The 9,790-nt window shown below is 51.1% G+C and overlaps 1 protein-coding gene across 1 annotated transcript; it reads left to right on the top strand.

The window, feature by feature from the left end:
• Window positions 1-340: 340 nt before the first annotated feature.
• On the top strand, window positions 341-9,444 carry RND2 (Rho family GTPase 2). The gene is made up of 5 exons (XM_072356735.1): window positions 341-662; window positions 764-851; window positions 6,411-6,520; window positions 6,700-6,834; window positions 7,363-9,444. Exons 1-5 carry the CDS (start codon window positions 561-563, stop codon window positions 7,609-7,611), a joined length of 684 nt encoding a protein of 227 aa, XP_072212836.1. The 5' UTR covers window positions 341-560; the 3' UTR covers window positions 7,612-9,444.
• Window positions 9,445-9,790: the final 346 nt, after the last annotated feature.

Here is a 9,790-nt window from a genome sequence, read left to right as displayed (position 1 = left end):
TATTGGTGCCAGAGCTAGAAGGCCCAGGTAGGAAGCCAGACATTTCTGCTGCAGGAGGCATGATAAACTGCTGGCCAGTCTTGTTCCTCACCCACCTGGCCCGAAGTGAAGCCCTACCTCCATCTCCTCGGCAGTGCAATTTTTGACATCTGCGATGTCCAGCACCAGCTTGGGCATGGATTGGGCTCCCTCTGCCAGCCGGAGGGAAAAAACCCCACATTTTTATTGTTGCTGAATGCTGGAGGGTGAGGTGGGGAGGCAGATGGATGGGATGCGCAGCGGCAGGAATCCGGATCAGAAGAAAGAGGTGACAGAGCCTGGCGTGGGTTTCCCGGTAACATCCGAGCCGCTTCTCACGTTGCATCTCGGCGATCAATGGAGGGAGGCGGCCCGGCACGGAGCGGGCAGACGTTCCCGAGGCCGGGAGGCGGCCGGGGGCGGCGGTAACCGGGTGGCCCTGCCCAGCTCTAGCTCCGGTTGGTGCCGTCGGGGCCGGGGGCGCGGCCATTGCTAGCGCCGGTCCCGGTAAAGCGGCGGCGCTGCCGGCGCGGCCCCGCACCATGGAGGGACATCTGGCTCGTTGCAAGATCGTGGTGGTGGGGGACACGCAGTGCGGCAAGACGGCACTGCTCCACGTCTTCGCCAAGGACTGCTACCCAGAGGTGTGCAGGGGGCGGCGGGGGGCGGCCGGCGGCGCGGCGCGGCTCGGCTCGGCTCGGCTCAGCTCAGCTCAGCTCAGCTGACCTCCCTTCTCCCTATCCAGAGCTACGTGCCTACCGTTTTCGAGAACTACACGGCCAGCTTCGAGATCGACAAGCAGCGCACGGAGCTCAACATGTGGGACACCTCAGGTGGGCTCCGGGAGGGACGCGGTGGGTCTCGATGTGGCCTCTGTGGGATCCGCAGCGGGCATCAAATGCTGAAATCCCCTCTTGGTGTCTTTGCGTTGGATTTTGTGGCTTTCTTTCCTCCGGCCTTGGGGCTGGCAATGCACATCGTTTAGGTGCCGACTGAGTTATCGGTGCATCTCAGCTCTGACCACGTATGAGATGCAGCAGAGCACCAACAAAACCAGTTCTGGGGCTTGAGATGAGGCTGGGAAGGAATGGGGAAGCAAGCAAGGTGCAGCCAAGATGGGAGACCTCACCTTGGAGAGGAATGTGCTGTGGGAATATGCTGCCCTTTCATCACTCGCTCCAGGAGAGCTTCTGGGCTGTTCAGTTTTTTTGTGTTTTGGTTTGGTTTTGCCTCTTCATCTGCAACCTCAGCTGTGATGCTGCAGGGAATCCTGGGCACATCTCAGCCCTCCAAAACCCTTTTCAAACTTCATGCTGCCTCTCTGGGGAGACATGAGCTGTAAGTGAACTGCTTGATGCAGAGCTAATAAAAATGTTGGCATCTGGCAAAGGTTATGTGCACCCTTTAATTTACCTCTGACAACCTTTCTGGGCTGTTGTGTATGCGTAGTAGAACTGAATGCTGGGCTCTGGTGGTGTACATACATAATGGACTTTCTGATGGTTGTTCCCCTTAATATTTGGAGTCTTCTTAGTGCTTAAGAGCAAAAATAGATTAAAACATGACATTAGACAGTTTTAGGTCTCATGCACTCAAATTCCTCACTATTATTTTACACCCATCAGATTACAGCTGTAGGATCAGCACTGCTCCATTTAGAGCAGTGGCCTTACTGATTTTTGGACCAGCTTTAAATTGTAAAATGTTTATTGAGCCTCTACTGGAGGCTTCCCAACCTGGCAGACTTTGCTTTTGCAAATTTTTATATCCTGAAACAAAGATATATAGATAGAGGTCAGTAGATAGTTTTCCAGATAAACTGCCTCTTTTTGCAGCTTTCATTTGAAATACCCAAGTGTTATATGTCAATAAACAGTCCTGCAAAGCAATACGTAGCAATTTTCTCTGGTAATCACACTGACATTTTTAGCTACAGACTTTAAGCTGCTGCTGTATTTCTACCACCCTTTGGAGACACCTGTAAACAACTTTTGGTAGAAAAAATTTTACACAATAACACATGGAGCCAACTGAGCTGAAGGGACTGAGAGTGGCTGATTGTCCTAATAATGAATATGACAGGTGCTGGGTGCACTTTCCCTTGTCTCTGCATTACCTGCCACCTCTTTTAAGCAACATTGTGGGCAGGGGCCTGTTGTTAGTGTTAAACTCATCCTAGCAGGAACAGGAAGGGAGATACTGGGATTCTGCTTCCCTCTTTTGTATCTTTAAACACTTTCCATCTTTTAGTTAAGTAATTGAAGCTGAAGGTCTCCTCCAAAAATCATCAGACAAATCTGGACAGGGACTGTTGAGTTCTTTGCTATGAAGTCAGCCATGGGAGTGGTGAGTGGCACTGTGGGCATCAGTGAAGGGCAGCTACCCTGGAAAACCTGCTGCAGGGGTCCCAGCTTGCCTGGCTGCTGCTGGCTCCTTTTGGTAATCCCTGCCCACGTTGGGGTGTTGTCTGCTCTCTGGACATGTAGTACTGGCTGCTGTGGGGAACTTGCGAAATGCAGCCTTTAGGTATGAATTGGCCCCTCCTATTAATATCATAGTCAGACAGGCACTAAATGTAGTTAGAGAAACACTGCCATACTGTGGGCAGGGGTGACGGGGAACTGAATTGATCCCACATTGTACTGGGACCTTGAATTTCCTTTAAGTGTCTTGTAATCCTTGATTAGTTTTTCCAAGGCTGAAAGGAGGCTTACCAGTACTGAGAGTCCTTCAGACATGGCAAATACAGCCCCTCTGTGCTCACTGAAAAGCCTTTGATCCAAATGCCTGTTAGGGAGTAAAGTGACCGGGTATGAGCCTGATCCCTCAGTACTGCCTGCATTTTGGATTTGTCCCTATTTAACTCAGACCCACCCCCATGCACAGTGCAAGGCTGAAATTGCTCCAGGTGCCATTTTTCAGTGTAGTAGGGATGTCCCATCCTTCCATTTCCACCATGTGCCATTTCCTAAAGCATCCATTAAAAATCAATTTGATATCTTTGTGTGCGAGAGCAAGGTGTGGAGGAGATGGGGCAGCTGCTGTGCTCTGCTTCTCAGTGGATGATGTCCTGTTTTGCTGCTCTTTCTGTTCTCATTTTGGCCAATTCCTCCACTGGTCAAATGTGCTTGGCACAGAAACAACTTCTCTTCATGGCGGTGGTGTGGGGAAACGCCAGCTTGATGGAATACCTGCTGGCTGGTCAGGGCTGCTCTCAAAGGGCTAGGTGTCTCCTGGACACTCAGTGCTGCTGTGTGACACCGATGAGGAAGAGTTTCTGTTCTGCACAGCCTGCTGGCTGAGGTTGTGACCACTCATCATGCTTTACGCAGTGCAGCCAAATTGCATTCCTGTGCTTCAGTGGTGGGAAGGGCATGCAGTCATAATGGGCAAGTTGGCTTCTCAGAAATGCAGCATCTCTGTTTCCCATGTGAGCCGATACACTTTTTGCTGGTGCATCCCCTGGTGTAGAGCATAGCTGCCTGGATGTCTGTGCTCGTGGCTTATGGGAATGCCCAGGACTGGCACCGCGCCGTGTATTTGCTCACTGCCATCTTCAAAGCTGCTGGAGAGGACTTTTCTGCCCACACGGAACCCAAGCTGGTCCAGCAGCACTGCTGTCTGCTCTGCACTGCAGCTCACAGCAGGGGAGCCTTTTGCAGGGACTTGTGTCTCATAAGCAGATTCACTTTCAAAACAAGAATAACATTGTAAAGTGCAAATCCCTCCCTACCTCCCTCTTTGCCTGTGCTCAGCAAACAGTCTGCCTTGGTATGGCTGTGTGGGAACCAGCAGGCTCTGATAACAGCCCCTTCATTAGGGGAACTACCCAGGAATGTTGATGAGATTAGAGAGCTGAAAGGGGCCGAGTTTAGCAGTGGCATCTCCATTGATGCTGGGGCTGAGGATTCCCAGCACGCAGCACTGAGACTGCAATGGCTGCCTCTTCTCATGCATTCTGAAGCAGAGAAGAATGTGGAGCTGCCCTTTCCATACCAAAATAGCTCCTCCCATGCTCCCTGTTGAGGCTGGGAGCCTCAAACAAACATACTTGTCTTCTTCCTCAGCACAAAGACATAGTTAAGCCTGAAAATATGTGTAGCTGGGTCACATTCTTAGGCAGGTCAGGAACCAGTTTGACAGAAGTTGAAAGAGCTGCAGCAGAAATGCATATCCTGGAGAGAGTGGAGGATGGATCTGGGAGGACCTGACATGATGGGACAGCAGAGTCCCTGGGGTATGTCAGGCTGGGCATGATGTAGGTGCTGCATGGTACAGAGGCCACTGCTCTCCCTGTCTGACTTGGGGGTGTCCCTTCTACCCCAGACATCCATCAAGCAGAAGTACCTTAGCCAGACAATCATGTAAAGCAAGTGCCAACAATCCTTGTAGGAGGGGACTCTCACCCCATCCTCTGGGCATGATGGCTTTGCCTTTCTGCCCACCTGGCACCCAGGTGCCCCTCACTGTGCCTCAGGGTGGTCCTGTGAATACTTTGTGGTAGGGAGAGCTCCAGAGGAGCTGGCTGGTGCCATGGCACCAGCCCTGCAGAAGAGGCCTGGGTGCAGCTTTCCTCTTGCCCTAGATCCTATGGATTAGATCAGTATGCAATTAAACTTCACAGGCATGCAGGTCCAGCTTTCCCTGTGGGGAGAAACCTTATCTGGTGGGCAAGCAGCCAGGGAGGAATCTGCTGCTTGTGCACAGCAAACTGGAAATGTGTAGCACTCCATAAAGATAATTTGTGCTCACTCAACCCACAGATATGTTCCCCAAAGCCAGAGGTCTGTGGGAATTGGCTGCGATTGCTAGCACCCTTGTGTGGAGCCCCAGCCAGGTACTGGGCACTAGGTACAGCCAGGTACTGTGCTCTCACCTCAAGGGCTCTGTGGTGCTGTGCTATGGTTGCTATTAGGGGCTTCTACAGGGAACTGCCTCCCTGTCTCCAGCATGAGGAGCCCAGGATGCCACCTCACTCCCTGCAAACACTATTCCTTTCATCTTGATCATGTCCATTCTGAGACATGGCAGCTAGGCTGCTTAGCTATTGACTGGTGTTTTTTAATGTGCAGACCCGTAAAACCAGAGATCTGAAGCTGAGGGAATTAAGGCATTTGTGTTTTGTCCTCATCAAAAAGTAACAGATTCAAAAATTAAAATGATCAACCAAAGAGAATATCCTGATTCAGCAGAGAGAAAGCTGGGGTTGATGCACAGCACACCAACCACTGTTTCCCATTGGTCTTTCAGAGTGGGGGAGAGTCTTCAGGAAAGTGCTGGTGTTGATCAGCTAATGGTGAGCAGAGATACCAATGGGGCCAGGGCCATTCCTGTCCCTTGGAGCTGGGAGCGGAAATCGGAGCATACAGAAGCAATTCTGATCTCATTAACAAAATGATGCTCTTGACCTGGGGCAGTTCTTCCTTCCCCTCCTTTTGCCATCTCCAGCAGCTGCCCAGCTGTGTCCTGACACCAGGGGGTGTGTTGTGGGATGGGTGGTGACCAACTGTGTGGGCAGCACTCTGCTGCACTGTATGCTCTCTGCCAGTGCAGTCTGTGATGTGCTGAAGAAAGCAGCAGGTTGCTATGATACAGTTTGCCGTAGCAAACGTAGCTCCTACAAAAGGAGCATTCCTGGGTTGGGAGGAGGTCAGATTTATCTGCAATATTTATGTGAAGTGGAGGAGCAACGTTGTGCATGGAAATGTTTCTCTCCCATCTTGGGCAGAGACCCCTACCTGGGGCAGCTGTGCACCAGGAGGTCATGGTTCTGATAAAGGGTCTGACCCATCTGAGCATGCAGATCAGTGCATGATCTTGAACCCCTCTGGGCAATGGAATGAGAATGCAAGCTTGGTCTGAAGGGCAGCTTGGTACTGCAGAACTCGGTGCTGCCGACAGAAGCACGGAGTCACTCGCAGGATGGGGACTGCTCATGGGGCCAGCTCTGTCTATCAGAAGGTGAAGCATCCTCAGCCTGAAGCAGTGTCAGAGATCTCCAGGGTTTGCTGTGCCCCAGCCTGTATCCTCTGTCTCCATGCTGGTCAAGGCACCCCAGGCACTGACTCCACACACAGAGCATGACTTTCCCTCTACAGAGAGAGATGAGCTCTGCAGAGGTTGCAGTCTGATTCTGCCTTGCTGGATGCCAGCTTCTTCTCATTCCAGTGATTCTGCAGGGACAAAAAACTGTGCTGTATTTTTTCTCACTCACGGCTGTGGGGACTGCAGCAGCAGAATGTTCCTGCAGCTGGCTTTGCTGTGAACACAAATGCACAGGGGATGCCTGCTCTGTGAGTGGTACGGAGTGTCCCTGCTGCCCCTATCCTGCTTCCAAGGAGGCAGACCCAACAATGGATGAGACTTTCTGCTGACTGCTTTTCTCTCTGCAGGCTCAGCCTATTATGATAATGTCCGTCCATTGGCATACCCGGACTCAGATGCCGTGCTCATCTGCTTTGATATCAGCCGCCCAGAAACCTTGGACAGTGTACTCAAGAAGGTGAGTTCAACTCTGGTGAACTCCAGCTGATGGGGCTTCAGGGATTGTGCAAAGTGGTCACCACTGTGCTGAGACCTTATGATTGGCTTTGTTGCTCCAACCTTGACTCTTTTGTAGGCTGTCCATTGTCACACAGCCTCTGGCACAGCTGTGCACCTTCTCTCTTGTCTTCCCTACAGTGGCAAGGGGAGACTCAGGAGTTCTGCCCCAATGCAAAGATTGTGTTGGTGGGCTGCAAGCTAGACATGCGGACGGACCTGAACACTCTGCGGGAGCTTTCCAAGCAGCGCCTCATCCCAGTTACACATGAGCAGGTGGGTTTTTGCAGCTGCTCATCCCCGCAGGGATCAGGGGCTTTTCTCCTGCACCTCCTTTGATAAGTTAGCTCAGCAGCAAAGGACCTCTGCTGGTCTTAGTCTGAAGCTGTCTGGACCTTGGCTCAGATTCTCTGAGCTTGCAGCACTCTTCTTCCCTGCCCTGGGCATGCTGTGACACATTGGCAGAGCTCTGCTGAACCACCAGGAGGTGGTTTGCAGCCAGGAAGTCTTTCCCCAGTGCTGGTAGAGATGCTCAGCTTAATAACTTAGACTGGCTAAAGTAGGACAAATGTGTTTCTGCACCTTCTTGTTGGGCGTAGCTGGACTGTCCTGCTTGGATGCTGCTTTGGGGTGGGGACAGAGTCATAGCCTGGGAACTGCTGCAGTCACCAGCACAGGGACACAGGCTCTGATGCTGCACCTTACTGCAGTTCTGGAGAGCTGAAGAGAGTGAAGGATGCTGCTGCAGGCTGTCCTAACCTCACTGTTCCTTCCTTCCTTCCTTCCCTGCTCTCTGGGTCTCAGGGCAGTGCGCTGGCACGGCAGATTGGGGCAGTGGCGTACGCCGAGTGCTCCTCCAAGGTGTCAGAGGACAGTGTGCGGGATGTCTTCCATGTCACCACGCTCGCCTCGGTCAACAGGATACACAAGAACCTGAAGCGCTCCAACTCCAAACGGGGACTGAAGCGAGTGTCACAGATGTCCAGCAGGACGAACTTACTGAATGACACGGAGATCAGGAAAGACCGAGCCAAGAGCTGTTCTATCATGTGAAAAACAGTCTGTAAATAACATATGTGTGTTGTCCATTTTGTACAGTAACTGGCGAAGACCAGGGCATGGTGCTGGCTGCAGGAGCCAGCTTGCCTTTCTGAAGCCTTTCTTAGTCTGTAGGGCTGAGCAAAGGTCCCAGCTGCAAACTGAGGTGCAGGAGGCACCCTGCACTGCCAAGACCTCTGGGTTGGCTGCTGCTGTGCTGATTGCTTGGGAGAAAGGAACCACTTGATAGAGAAACATTCAGGCACTGGAAGGTCTACAGTTGGATGAAACAAAGCAAAAGAGAGTGAAGCTGCATGCATGCCATCCTCCTGTCCCCGTGGCCCAGCCTCTAGGTGACATAGGGTGGTAGTACCTGGTCTGGAGGCTGGGAGTGTTGGGAATCGCAAGCAGCAGAATGTCTGGGAATAGGTCTTGTTCCAATCTGCCTGTGGAAGAGAAGCGTTACTTGAGCTGTTGCTGTCTGCAGTTGGGCTGGATGGCAAGCCACCAAGGAAGCACCCTGGGGAGGAAGCGTAACCTGGTGAGCACCGCACTGATCACCTCCTGGGAGACCATAGATAGGCAGCTTTTCTCATGGTAATTTATATACTTGAATTCTATTCCAAAGCCAACAGAGCAGATCTGGCTGCTATGTCTGTCGTAGATGCATCCTGAAAATTGTGGTTCCCTTCAGCAAGCAAATGCCACTCAGGAGCTTGTGCCTTGCTTCTACCAGCCTGGTTCCACATCAGGCTGTTCACTGCCACAGGCAGCTGCACCTCCAGGCACACAGCTTCCTGAAAAGCAGGCTGCAATCACTCTCCATGTCCTCCACCAATTCTGAGCTGCAGATTGTGTTCCACGGTGCTGTGTTTGTCTGGTACAAGACACAGAAAGGATTATATGTGTCTCTGCACCCTGGCTCCACTGCAGCTGTGGGAAGAAAGGTGCTCCCTGCCCATTCTGTATGGCAGTACAGCCTGCTGCCAACGCCTCTTATTGCTTCTGCTGCTGCCCTCTCTAAATGCCTTTAACAACAGTGTTAGCCTTGATCTAATGACACGTAGACACTTTATGGAAAAAAAAATCTGCTCCATTTTCAGATCCAGCTGTGTCAGTGAGCTACAGAAAAGAAATAAACACCGTTGGAAAAAGCACAGTGCTTGACTGTTCATTTTTAATAGTCATACTCTCAAAATACCTTACCACCTAGCTTCTGTTTGTGTCCTCATGGCTCACTTTAACTCTTGACATACACTCACGCACACTTAAGCAGAAAACAGAGAGGCCTTAGCTGCATGTATCCATTTCAGAGTCAAAATGTCTTCCTTGAATAAACTCTCCTTCCATCCCGACTCATTCAATAGTAGGCAGCACTTGCAGCTTGGCTGTGCCTGATCCACCAATCTGAGCTGACATGAGATGCTCTCATCCTCATTGTATTGCTAGCTGCAAGTGAAGATGGCTTTCACCTAATATTTTGTATCTCCTATCCTGCCCAGGGCTCAGACCATCAGCATCACAAAGACTTTTTAGGAAACTGAAACAGCTGAGTTGCCAGCACAAGAAAATTTTGAGCAATAGCTGAACACTGTTGTGATGGGCATAGGTTTGCAAGAAGTGCCCATCTGCAGCCTGAGAGGAAAGGAACGGAGCAAGGCAGGAAGACCAACCTTATGGCTGCTTTCTCTGCAGTGTCCCCAGAGTCTTTGCAACTGTCAGTGAGCGACACCGTGCCCTTGCTTTGAGTCCTTGCACTTGAGCTGCTCACATGTCACCACCAAGCCTGTTAATCTGTGCACATAGTTATCACCATCCTCTTGTAATAAAATGATTATGTATTCCTTCTGTTTGTATAGACACAATGGCTTCTTTCTTACAGGCATGTGACCAACACTGCTGCTGCAAATGGCTCAGATGCAGAAATAAAGACAGCCAAAGGTATTTTGGATTGCTGACCTTTAAGGAAATGGTTTCCAGGAAAATGGAAGTGCGTCAGCATTCACTAAATCTACCTGCCTTTGCACAATAACCAAAGTATCTCTGCATGCTTGGTGCATCTGCCACTTGCTGTCTGAAGCAGCATGGTGGGATACAAGGGCTGTCCTCATGCCTGTGCAAAAGAGACAGCCTGGTGTTATGAAGGCCCTGATAACAACAGCCATGTCCCACCCCAGGGCTGGTGTCAGGGCTC

Source organism: Excalfactoria chinensis, chromosome 24, assembly GCF_039878825.1.
Source record: "Excalfactoria chinensis isolate bCotChi1 chromosome 24, bCotChi1.hap2, whole genome shotgun sequence".
Lineage (NCBI taxonomy): Eukaryota > Metazoa > Chordata > Aves > Galliformes > Phasianidae > Excalfactoria > Excalfactoria chinensis.
This window is presented reverse-complemented; position numbering and strand designations above follow the sequence as displayed.